This window comes from Oryctolagus cuniculus, chromosome 9 (genome assembly GCF_964237555.1).
Source record: "Oryctolagus cuniculus chromosome 9, mOryCun1.1, whole genome shotgun sequence".
Lineage (NCBI taxonomy): Eukaryota > Metazoa > Chordata > Mammalia > Lagomorpha > Leporidae > Oryctolagus > Oryctolagus cuniculus.
In genome coordinates this window covers 97,369,800-97,382,366 of record NC_091440.1, presented here as the reverse complement: position 1 = coordinate 97,382,366, position 12,567 = coordinate 97,369,800, and the positions used below count along the sequence as shown (strand labels likewise).

General features: G+C 46.4%; 1 protein-coding gene across 5 annotated transcripts in view; it reads left to right on the top strand.

Moving 5' to 3' along the window:
- Positions 1-10,829, top strand: part of CECR2 (CECR2 histone acetyl-lysine reader) — a 142,273-nt gene extending 131,444 nt beyond the window's left edge. For 4 of the 5 annotated variants that reach the window (XM_051850087.2, XM_051850086.2, XM_051850090.2 and 1 more), the window contains exons 16-18: positions 1,466-2,888; positions 4,993-5,098; positions 6,242-10,829. In XM_051850087.2, the coding sequence (XP_051706047.2) occupies positions 1,466-2,888; positions 4,993-5,098; positions 6,242-6,247 (1,535 nt within the window). In that variant the 3' untranslated portion in view covers positions 6,248-10,829. The remainder of the gene's footprint in view (positions 1-1,465; positions 2,889-4,992; positions 5,099-6,241) is intronic. The other variant, XM_051850088.2, reaches the window with a different exon arrangement.
- Positions 10,830-12,567: the final 1,738 nt, after the last annotated feature.

The window sequence follows — 12,567 nt, the reverse complement described above, 5'->3', positions numbered from 1 at the left end:
AGTCATGGGATGCCAGCATCACACATGGTGGCTTAACCCACTGCATCCCTTGGCCTTTTATAATGATGAAGATTCTACAGAAACTTGAGGGTAGGCTTAGAACTCAGACTTGGCATTTGGTGTTTCTCTTTGGGAGAGACCTGCTCCGTCAACACCAGCTCTACCTGAATTTTCTAATGCTGGTTTCAAATGATGTATAGAATTTAGAGCATCTGAAGAGTCCCATTAGTGAAACCTTGGATAAGTCTGATAAGTCTGTTTTCCAGTTGTTGAGTTTTCTTTTGATTGAAAAATGGAAAGTATGGTTCTTAACGTTCCTTGTACAGTTTGTGCTTTTGCCCTTTAAAGGCACTTCAGTTCACAGATAGTCTGAGGTATAGTAGTTCTTTAGAAGGTGTTATTTTAATCTTATCTTTTAAGGTCTATTCCAGATAACACCCAGACAACTCTGCCCTTCTGGAAATACTATAAATAGAAAGATGATTTTGGTGTATGTAGATAAACCGTGTATATGACTGATAGAGCAGCAAGTTAGAGAACCTGAGATGGTAATCAAGTATCAGAGTCTAGTAAATTAATTAGATTGTGTTTATTAAAGTTGAGAGTTTTGTTGTAGGCATCTTGTTTTCAGGACATCCAAAAAAAATATATTTGTTCACTTAACAAATATTGATTCTCTGTTTTGTGTAAGTACCAAGAGTACAGTGAGGGGGAAACTTCCCTGTGGAGCTTCTTTTCTTTTATGAAAACTTACTTGTTTATGTATTTGACAGGCAGAGAGAAAGGGAGACCTTCCAGTTGCTGACTCAGCCTGGGCAGGGCTGCAGCAGAGCCAGGAGTCTGGAGCTCATTCCAGGTCTCCCACATGGCTGACAGGAATCCAGCTACCTGAGCCATCACCGCTGCCTCCCAGGGTCTGCAGTAAGCTGGAGTCAGGAGCTGCAGCTCGGTATTGAAGCTGTGTGCTCTGACACGGGATACTGGCATCTTAACCTCTAAGCCAAATGCCTGCCCCTGAAGTTTATATTCTGATGGGGTGAATGAAAATCAGGCATATGTCCTTTCTGAGTGCCCGCTGGACCCTGGTCCTTCTCAGTGTGTCAATTTTCAGAGCTTTTCAGCCAGGCCAGCAGTCCTAATAATAGTCCTACCCTCCTGCTGGGTTTCACATGCATGTGCCTAGAGTCCCTGAACCAGGAATCTGATTGGGACAACACTGGAAAGGAGAAGCAAAGAACATTTCTGCCTTTTGGCAGACCTTAGAAATAGCTCTAGAGGTGCTAAATTTTGCTACCAGGTCTGTGAAAGGAAATCTGCATGGGCCACAACATTGTGGCCCCTACAAGGTCTCTATAGTTAGCTAAGGCTTAAATCACGACACATGCACCCCAGCCTCGTGCCTGCGTGTCCTGGACTTTTCATTACCATATCCAGTAATATTGTTTATTTTCCAATTTTTTTGCAGCAGAGCCTGTGCCAGGGCTGGACGAGAAACCAGCAAGTGTCGGTGCTTCAGAGGGCATGTACCTCACTCCACTACCTCACCCCACGCCTCCCCAGCAGGCCAGCTGCCCCAGGCAGGGCTCACCACAGGAAAGGGACACAGAGGGCCCAGAGCTCAAAAGTGACTCCTCCGACTCTGCAGACAACTGCAAATCAACAAAGGGCAAGAACACCTGGCCTGCTGATAGCAGCTACAGCCACCCAGCTGCCCAGGGGTGTATGAGAGACCTCTCCACTGTGGCAGACCGAGGAGCCCTCCCGGAAAATGGAGTCATGGGTGAAGTGTCTCCTTGTGGATCTGAAGGGAAGGGCCTTGGTGGCAGTGGGTCTGAAAAGCCCCCCTGCCCCAGAGGCAAAACAGTGCAGGAGACCATGCCGTGTTCGGGACAAAATGCAACTACGCCTCCCAACACAGACACCAGTCTGATGGCTGGCACTGTGAGCCAGTTTTCTCCCCTGTATGTGCCTGGCTTGGAATACCCCAATTCAGGTACCCCTTACCACATCAGCCCAGGCCTGCAAGGTTTGGGCCCTGTGATGGCAGGGAAAACCTCAGCGTCACATCCTCAGCATTTCCCCCCTGGGGGCTTTCAGTCTAACAGTCCTCATTCTGGAGTCTTTCCCCGGTACCGTGCCCCCCATGGCATGCGGTACTCCTACCAGCCGCCGCCTCAGCCTGCCTACCATCACTACCAGCGAACTCCTTACTACGTCTGTCCGCAGGGCTTCTCTGACTGGCAGAGACCTCTCCATCCCCAGGGAAGCCCAGGTGGCCCCCCAGCCAGTCAGCCTCCCCCAGCCCGGTCCCTCTTCTCAGATAAGAATGTCATGGCTAATTTGCAAGGCTGTGAGACATTAAATACTGCCTTAACTTCCCCAACTCAAATGGATGCAGCAGCTGCTAAAGTTGTCCCAACTGACGGGCAGAATCTTGGTCCAGAGGAAGAAAAGTTGGATGAATCAATGGAAAGGCCAGAGAGTCCCAAAGAATTTTTAGACCTGGACAACCACAATGCAGCTACCAAGCGACAGAATTCTTTGTCAACCGGCGAATATCTCTATGGAACTCCCCCTCCGCCTTTGAGTTCAGGGATGGGTTTTGGTTCCTCAGCTTTCCCACCGCATGGTGTGATGCTACCGACAGGGCCTCCCTATACACCTCAGCGCCCAGCCAGTCACTTCCAGCCCAGGGCATACTCTTCCCCTGTGGCTGCTCACCCACCTCACCATCCTGTGGCTTCCCAACCCAATGGCCTCTCTCAGGAGACCCCTCTCTATCGCTGCCAGGAAGAGGGCCTGGGTCACTTTCAAGCTGTAATGATGGAACAAATTGGCACTGGGAGTGGAATAAGAGGACCTTTCCAGGAAATGTATAGACCATCAGGGTAAGACTGGGGTTTTTTTTTTTTTGGCGGTGGGGATGGGGGTTTTGATTTGTAAGAATATCTCTTAGGAATTAAGATAAGCTTTTCTTTTGTTTATTTGAAGATTTATTTATTTGAATGGTAGAGTTAGAGAGGGAGACAGAGATACCTTCCACCTGCTGGCTCATTTTCTCAAATGGCCACAATTGTTGGGGCCAAGTCAAGCCGAAGCCAGGAGCCTGGAACTCCAACTAGGTCTTCCACGCAGGTGCAGGGGCCCAAGGACTTGGTCTGTCTTCCAGTGCCTTCCCAGGCACATCAGCAGGGAGCTGGAATTGAAGTGGAGCAACCAGGATTTCAACTGGCATCCATATGGGATGCTGGCATTGTAGGTAGCAGCTTACCCTGGTATGCCATGATGCTGGCCCTAAGATAAGCTTTTGTGAATTGGTGCTGTGGGGGCTTAGTGGAAACATACTAGACTTAGAGTCCAGTGTTGTCTTTGCCAGTTTTTTCCTTCATGAAAATGAATTGACATTAGTTTGATTTTGAAGCCCATAGTTTGAGAGCCATAGACAGAGGCTGTGAGCCTTGCCGCTGAGTTCAGACACCCTCAGCACAGTAAAACAGGCTTGCTCTAAGTGGTAGGAGAGAGCCTGTGTAATATTGAAGTTTTACTCCATATCTTTGATTTCTTTCCCTGACACTAAATGAGAAGATTAGATTTATCCAAAAATAGAGCAAGTCAAATACCATCCTCGTAAGACTTCTAGTACTTGGTGAAGTGATCTGCCATCGTATGTTTTAAAATAGTGGACCAGCAGATGGGAGGTCTGTGTGGTTGTGTGTGTGTGCATGTGCATGCCTTTCAAATAAATCTTTTTTTTTTTTTTTAAAGTTTATTTGAAAGGCAGAGAGAGAAGGAGAGAAAGAGACTCTTCATCTTCTGGTTCATTCCCTAAGTAGCCACAACAGTTGGGGCTGGGCCAGGCCGAAACCAGGAGCCTCCTCTGGGTCTGCCAAGTGGATGCAGGGGCCCAAGGACTTAGGCCATCCTCTAATGCCTTCCTAGGCGTAATAGCAGGGAGCTGAATCTGAAGTGGAGCAGACAGGATTTGAACTGGCACCCATATAGGATGCTGGCACTGCAGGCAGAAGCTTAACCTTTTACAACACCACACTGGCCCTAAATAAATAAATACATCTTAAAAGTAAATTAAGTGGGGCCAGCGCTGTGGCCTGAAGTGCCAGCATCCCAGGTGGGTGTTAGTTTGAGACCCGGAAGAAGCTCCTGGCTCCTGACTTCGGATCGGCGTAGCTTTGGCCATAGTGGCCATTTGGGGGGGTGAACCAATGGAAGGAAGACCTTTCTCTCTGTCTCTGTCTCTCATTAACTCTAGCTGTCAAAAAAAAAAAAAAAAAAAGGCCTAATCATAGAACCAGTTGTGTTCACCAGAATATCAGCATGCCGCTCCCCAGTGCCACCTTGTCGACTTCTTGTCAAACTCTTTCCCTTAACACAGCTACATGTCTCTAAATACCCCATGTATGTCCTTCCCTTGCCTTTTCCCCTAAACCACTGGAAATTAAGTCACAGGAATATCATGACCCCTAAATACTTTAGTGTGTATCTCCTTTACAAATGAGGATACCATCTACGGCACAATCAAGAATTATCACCACAACCATGAAAAATAGTATTAGTGGTGTCTAATAGTCCTTATTTCAGTCCCTCTGGTTGTCACTAGAATGTCTTAGAGCTTGCTTTGTTTTGTTTTGCTTTGTTTCTAATCTAGGCTCATGTATTTGCATTTATTGATTGTTTAGTCTCTTCATTCATAATAATCTTCTTATCTTTGTTTTGTGTTGTTCTCCAAAGAGTCCAGGCCAGTGCTACTGCAGATTCTGGATTCATCTCACTGTTTCCCCTTGTTTAGACAAACACTTTAGTCAAGAACAAATGTAGGTGCTGTGTGTGCTTCCTGTTGTATCTTACCAGGAGACATATAAGGACAGTGGTGATTCCAGCAGTGATCACCTGGATAAGAAAGGCAGTGTATGTATCGCCTTTGAAATTAATGTATGTCTGCATAAGTTTGTAACTCTTCCTTTCTTCTGACTGTAGGATGCAAATGCATCCAGTCCAGTCTCAGTCCTCATTCCCAAAGGCCCCAGCACCATCACAGGAAGAGCTACCACCACACAAGCCCCCAACACTTCCTCTGGATCAGGTAAGAAAGAGTTGTCAGAAATCAGAGCTGCTCTTACTCCTCCAGGAGATAGGAGACGGATGGGACTGGTGTGTCTTATGTGAAATGCTTGGGACCAGCAGTGTTTCAAATTTCAGAGTTTCTCAGATATGACAATTTGTTTTATATTTTATGTATATGAAAGGTAGAGAGAAAGAACACCCCATCTGCTTGTTCAGTCTCCACATGCCCACAACAACTAGGACTGGGCCACTCTAAAGCCAGGTGCCAGGAACTCATCCATGTCTTCCATGTGTGTGCCAGAACCCCAAATGAGCCATCTCTTGGTGCCTCTCACGGTGCACATTATTAGGAAGCTAGAGTCTGGAGCAGAGCTGAGATTCAAATCCAGGCAACATTTAAACCACCGTGCCAGATACTCTGCTGTGGGATATTTGCAGACTTTACTGTTTGTCTATCCCTAATTCAAAACTTTTTGAGCATCATCGCAGTACACAAAATTTCACTTCCAGTTTCACTCTTGTGAAACTTTGCTGCTACTCTGAGAATATGAAAATATATTTTATGATGTCCTGTCAGTACAGGAACTTTTCCTCAAAAGTGCTTCATGTACTTCAGGCAACTAGGTAAGATGAACCACTAAGGCCCTGTGCTTCGAGTTGCCTTGGTGCTGGGAAAGATCAGTTATAGAGGCCTTGGAAGTAGCTTCTCTACTGTTTCCACATGCTCCTTGTTCCTTTTTGTAAATGGTAACCAGCTGTTTGAGTACTTAATTTTTTCTAGTCTCTTCACGATCCCTTATTTGTTGTCATCCTTCCTCAGTGCTCACCTGAGAGACAAGGCAGTCGGGTTTTAGGGTAAAAGCAGCTCCTCGGGGCTGCTTCTCTGCCAGGTGCTGTGCTCAGGGCTTCTGCATACAGTGTCTCACCTCCCTCTCCCAGGCCTCTGTGAGGGATGGTCTGCAGCAGCATTGCCAGTTCCTAGTGCACAAGGTGTCGCACAGCTGCTAAGCCCTGAGGGGGGCTGGGATCTGAGCTGAGGGAGGTCCACAGACAAACTGGTTATTTAGAGCAGTGTATGTAGCTCTTGGGCTTATTTAATTTTTTTAAACAACACATTGTTTAATTTTGTTTAAAATGCCTTTGTTTTGTTTGTTTCTCTCAGAGCTAGTCCCAGGAGGAACTGACCCCCAAGCATATGGAAAGCTGCACTGAATGTGGAGAATCTGGGGGAATGAGTCTTGCCCGTCTCTGTTCCTGTCAGCCTGCACCACCCTTTTGCAGTGAATTGCTTCATGCCATCAGGAACTGGAGCCATTCCCCAGACCCTGGAAAGCACACTCATTAGAGACTAGCACAGCCTGCAGGGTTGCCTGCTGGCTTTTCCACATCCTGAGACTCTTGTTCAGGGAAAAATCACTTTAAACTTGGGGGAGGGGCTTGTGTAAGAGTGGAGTGGTGCTTTTAAACATTCATGAGCAGCTAAACTCAGGTATCTATTTGGGGAAGGGACTACTCGTAGTATTAATGTTTTTCGAGCTGGGTCCAGTTTACAGAATTTTCATGTTGCCTTTTAAAATAATTTCTGTTGGAGGTGAATGTATTGTACATAAAGTGGGAGGGGGGTGGGATTGGAAGAAATGGGAATCCTGACCGTGGGGGGCACACAGCACTGGAGTGGTCTTTACCTGTTTACAATCATGTCAGCTGGAGAATAGGATAGGAAAGGTCTCATCTTGCACATCACTGTGTTTCCTTAGACAGCCAGTCTTTCATTTGCAAAAGGCCATCTCTCCAACCAGCTCAACAGACTGTAGTTCCATCTGTCCCCCAGCTGGGTGCGTTCTCACTTGGGAGGCTGTGTGCTTTCAGGTGGCCTGCCAGATGCTTCCCACCAGGTAGTTTTAACAGAGATCAGGAACCGGATCACTAGAGCATTTCACTTCTTAGAAGACAGAATGACGTCCTTCACAGTCCCGTCGAGGCTGTGACACCAGGCTTTCTGCACCAGCCACATGTTGTGGATGTGACTACTCAGGTTTGTGTATGTTAGCATCAATAAAGAAATTGCACAGGTTTGAATAGGAAAATTATTCTATAGACTTACAGTTTGAATTTAGAAATATTTCATTATATATAGTTTTTATTCATTTTAAGTGAATCATAGTAAAAACCAGTTGTGGTGATTTAAAATAGCTATCAAGAACAGTTTGTGGAAATCATTTGTTGTATCTGTGATAGGAGACATTTTTACAGTATTACTTTATTACAGTTTCAGAACTGAATTAACACTGGATTCTCCCTGTGTAGCATCCTGTATTTGATTTTAGCCGAGATGATGTCACCAAAGTTAGGACCCACATTTAAACTTTTGAATATCCAACTAAGAAGGCAAAGAAACTGAGGGAAATGTTCTAAAATTACAGATCTTTGTGAAGAACAGCATATTTTTAAGCATGCTCGTGGGGTTGTAGAAATGCCTCCATAAAATGTTGTGTACCCTAGTTTCTTAAATTTAGCTGTGGGAAGGGGCAGTAGATGCCTTCCCTCCAGTTCCAGCATCTCTGATGGAATGTAGAAGTTTCATGCGTACAGTCTGCTTGTCAGTAACTGCGGAAACGGTCAGAGACAACCCCGCTACAGAGGTGGATCCCACAGCACCATCTCCACTATGATGGAGGCACCTAGCAGTGAGTGGATATTTTTTAACCTTGTGCTGGTGCTGAGGGCTCAGGCACAGGTAAGGGTAGGGAACACAGATGCCTATGAGGTATGATGAACAAAAATGGGAATTTTACTCTGAGATTTTCATGCTGAATTTGGTGTTTGTGAGTGAATTGAGTTTGGAGGCTGTGTTCTCATTTGATCAGAATTCTTGTTAGACACCTTTCGTGGGCATGATCCGATTTAGAAGAGTAAAGAGATCAGATAGGCATCTGTATGCCCTTGATCTTGGGTAAGCTAACAGGGTCAAAGCAGTTGACTACTTCAGTTTCTATGTTTGTGCATAAGCAGGGAGGAGGGGGAAATCTTGGGACCAGCTACAGCTGGTCTGGCGCATTTGGCCACGTAAGCCCTTGTCTTTCTGCATTGAAGCTGGCTTGAATGAGAGCCCTCTTGACTTCGGTAAAGTAACCATAGGGCCTCTCCCCATGGTGCTAAAATGATAGGGGTCACTTTAAAAAATAACCATGTGGGTGGGATTGGGCTGGGTTCACCCTTTCCTTCTGCCCTCCTGGTGTTTGAGCAGTCGTATGCACACTGCTCCAGAGAACCCTTGCTCCTTGTCTCTCCCAGCCCCTCCCCCACCACCCTATCACTGTCCCTAGCAGATGCTGTAAACAGTGTAGGGGGAAAATCTGCAAATTCCTTTATCTTTTATTTCCATTTGTTAACATGAGAAAATACTAAGGATGAGCAATAGGAAACTGAACTACTGTATTACATTTTAACACTGTGAACAAGAGCGACAGCAGAGACCAGCATGGCTGAGTCCTCTGTGGGGTTTGGTCATGCATTGCAGGTCCTAGTGCTTCATCCCTTGTCTTCTGTGTCCTGAGCCTTTACTGGTCTGCCGAAAGCTGTCAGGAGCTGCTGGACTGCAGGAACACACATGACCCAAAGCTGCTGTGAGCCTCCGATTGGCTCACCCCCTGGCCTAGCCTTTTCTCTCAGCTTGCTTCCTCTTGCAGCACTTCTTATTTCCAAGTGTCTTAAAGCAAAAGCAAATGCATTTGGCCATCTTCTCCACTAGGGAAATGATGGTCATGTGATATGCTTAGAAAGTAGCATATAAGAGTGTCCTGAAATGGCTTGCTCTCAGGCTGGAAAGACATCTTAGGCTGGAGGTCGCTGTCCCCTTGTCCCTGCGTCTGGCTCTCAGTGTTCCCCAGGAGGAGATAACGGGACCCAGGGATGATGAAAAACACTCACACCTGTTTAACATTGGTTAGGGTTGTTAATAAGTTAGATCCTTTCTCTGAGGCCCAGCGAAATAAAAGATCCACAAGGGGAAAGTAGAGCCCTTTGGAAGAGTTCTGGTTTTCATGTTTACCTCCTCAGAATCTGTTTATTTAAAAAGTAAGAGGAGCTGTTGGCTTTTTTTTCTTTTTAAATGCTGGATGGATGAATGTGAAGACTAAAGTTTCAGGATGCTTAATGTAAGTTTCCAACCCACCTCTTAAAGTTAAGCCCCCCTCCCCATTTCTTTGTTAAACAGGTTGGTTTAGTTCTTGTGGTAGTGCATGTCTGCTGCTGTTAACGGTACTTTCATTCTTGCTGAACCCTAGTCAGACTGCTCTCAAAAGGCATAGTTTTTCATGATCATGTTTATTTTTTACATTTTGTTAAAACCTTAAGACCTGCAATTTGTACCCTTGAGTTCAAACATTAGCTTTAAATGCTAATATATTTTAGCCTGCCCCCGTGAAAGTGCTTCTTGAGACTAGCCACTTGGTGCTGTTATGCCATGACATTTATCTGCTTTGTTGTTGTTATTTCTACTAATTCCTACTGGCATCAAAGAGTTTATACTCCCAAACACACACAATTCCAGTGCTATAGTCACCACAGCTGTCAGAAACAAGCGTTCAGTCCACACCACTTCTTGGACTTTTTCTTTACATGGGAGTTCAAATCTATAAATAATACACTGCTCTTAGGATCTAAATTGAAATGTCCCAAGAATGCTTAATTGGCAGTCCCAAGCAAAGGACAGTTCCATAATGTCTGAATCCTAACGTGGCTTCAGAGAGCCTCAGTTTGAAAGAAATGAAAGGCTTAGGGTTTTCTATGTTATTGCCCCTTTTGTGTTTATCCCCCTTGGCCAGATTCTTCATTATCTGCCACGTGGGAATCTGTTCCGTGGATTAGAGAGTTGGACCGTGCTGAGTCCTGGCAGACAGCTCTTAGGAGAACAGCACCTCAGTGAGGACACTAGGAGCTCACATCACTCTTGGGAACCCCAGTGTGCTGGAGACTTGGTGAAACGGGGCTCCTTTTCTCTCTTTCGATGGGTTGGACTCTACTGTCTCAGCCTTAGGACCCTGAGCTTTGCTTGCTTCCCCTTTGGGAAAGTGGAATTGGAGTAAACACTGCTATCTCCCTTCTCTCAGATTACGCTGTGATACAGGCTGAGTGTTGGTCCCTCCCTCTGCTAGACAGAAGTTGAGCAAGATGTCCCTGTGCTTAGCTTGAACTCTGCTGTTTTCCCTAGACTCTTTCTCTGGAGGTTTAACTCTTGTAGAAATGCCTGCTAACCATATGGTTGTCCTGCATGTTTTGAAAGGGTGGATAGGGTGGGAGCTGGGGTGCGGATATATCAGCGTAAGTGACTGGAATGCTGGTCCCCACGCGTGGACTGTGTGGCCCTTCCTTTCTCTTTCCCTCTCTGGGGCTCAGGGACCTCACTCTCCTGCCTTGCCGCAGCTCCTGAGAGCCCAGGGCGTCTCCATCAGCCCCAGGCACACCGTGTCAGGGAGTCTGCTCCTGCTGCGAAAGCAGAGCCGTGTGAACATTCCCGGCCAGTCTGGAAGGGGGAATGCTATTTATTTTTATAGTGTGTATATTTTGTCGTGGTCTGCTGATTTCCTGTTTCACTGAGAGCGACACTTACCTCAATAGTTAGTTCAATATTGTGTGTTGGATAATTTTTTAAGAGAACTTTTTAAAAAGCTTTTTGATCGTTGGAGGTCTGTAGATTTATTTCCATATGAACTGGTTATTTTGTATAAAGTACATTCTTAAAATAGCAAGGCTCTGGTGTGTGTGTCCTTTTGTCGTCAGGGCAAACCCAGACTCCTGTCTGTACAAAGGTTTTTGAAGTAGATGATGCCATCACCTAAGAAGTGGGATGATTCTGATTCATCAAGAATGCATGAAGACGGAGCCACTGCACCCGGTGCCGCTGATGGTAGTTCCTGCTGTGTGGAGAAGGTCAAAACAATTAACAAAGCTGACCCCAGTAATGCTACAGAAAGTCAAGGACAGATTGTCCTATCAACACCACCCACCCCACCCGTGGCACGTCGCTAGTACAGGTCTCTGCCTTCAAAATGCTACACACCTGTGATGCACTGATTTTTGCCTTTCTCCAGTGTCTGGGGTGGACGAGGGGCAAGTAACGAGCCCAGTTGGCCATGGGGGATCAGTGCAACTGCTCTCGCCTGGAGCCATCTGAATTTCAGGTGGTTAGAGGTGGTGGCTTCCAGCCTAAGGAAGCAGGTACTGTCTCATACCTGCCTGAATTAAGAATTATCTTTTAACGGGAAGAGAGCAGTGAGAAGATACCAAGTAGCCACATTTGTATCAGCTGTAGTGTTTTGTTTGTTTGTTTGTTTGTTTGTTTTTAAGATTTATTTATTTATTTGAAAGTAAAGAGAAATTTTCTATCCACTGGGTCACAATGGCCAGCAACAGCCGGAGCTGGACAGAACGGAAGCCTGAAGCCTGAAGCTTCTTCCAGGTCTCCCCTGCTGGTGTGGGGTTTCAAGGATTTGGCCATCTTCTGCTTTTCTAGGCATGTTAGCAGGGAGCTGGATTGGAACTGTAGCAGCCAGGACTCAAACCAGTGCCCACATGAGACGCTGGCACTGCAGGCAGCGGCTTTACCCATTACACTACAGTGCAGAGCTGTTAGTTGTATTCTTAAGACACCAAAACCCCTGACCTGTTTTATCCTGAAAGAATTGGCCTCCTAAGAAATCCTCATGGCAGGAGAAATCAACCATGAAATTTTTACAAGGTTATAGGTTACCCAGGCTTATCACTATTTTTCTTAAGATTTCATGTATTTGGCCGGTGCCGTGGCTCACTAGGCTAATCCTTCTGCAGCGCCGGCACCCCAGGTTCTAGTCCCTGTTGGGGCACCGGGTACTAGTCCTGGTTGCTCCTCTTCCAGTCCAGCTCCCTGCTGTGGCCCGGGAGGGCAGTGGAGGATGGCCTAAGTGCTTGGGTCCCTGCACCCACATGGGAGACCAGGAGGAAGTACCCGGTTCCTGGCTTCGGATCAGCACAGCTCCAGCCGTAGCGGCCATTAGGGGAGTGAACCAACGGAAGGAAGTCCTTTCTTTCTGTCTCTCACTGTCTACAACTCTGTCTCTCTCACTGTCTAACTCTGCCTGGCAAAAGTAAATACATACATACATACATATTTTATGTATGTATTTATTTGATTTTATGTATTAATTTATTTGATCGGCAGAATTAGGGAGAAAGAGAATCGTCCTCCATCTGCTGGCTCACTTCCCAAATGGCCACAACAGCCAAAGCTGGGCCTGTCCGAAGCCAAGAGCCAGGATGTTCATCCGGGTCTCTGACGTGGATGCAGGGACCCAAGCACCTGGGCCATAGCAGAGAGCTGGATCGGAAGAGGAGCAGCCAGGACACGAACTGGCACCCATATGGGGTGCCAGCACTGCAGATGGCGGCTTTACCTGGTACACCACAGTGCCAGCCTCTAGGCTTGCCACCTCTAGAGCAGTGATGGATTGT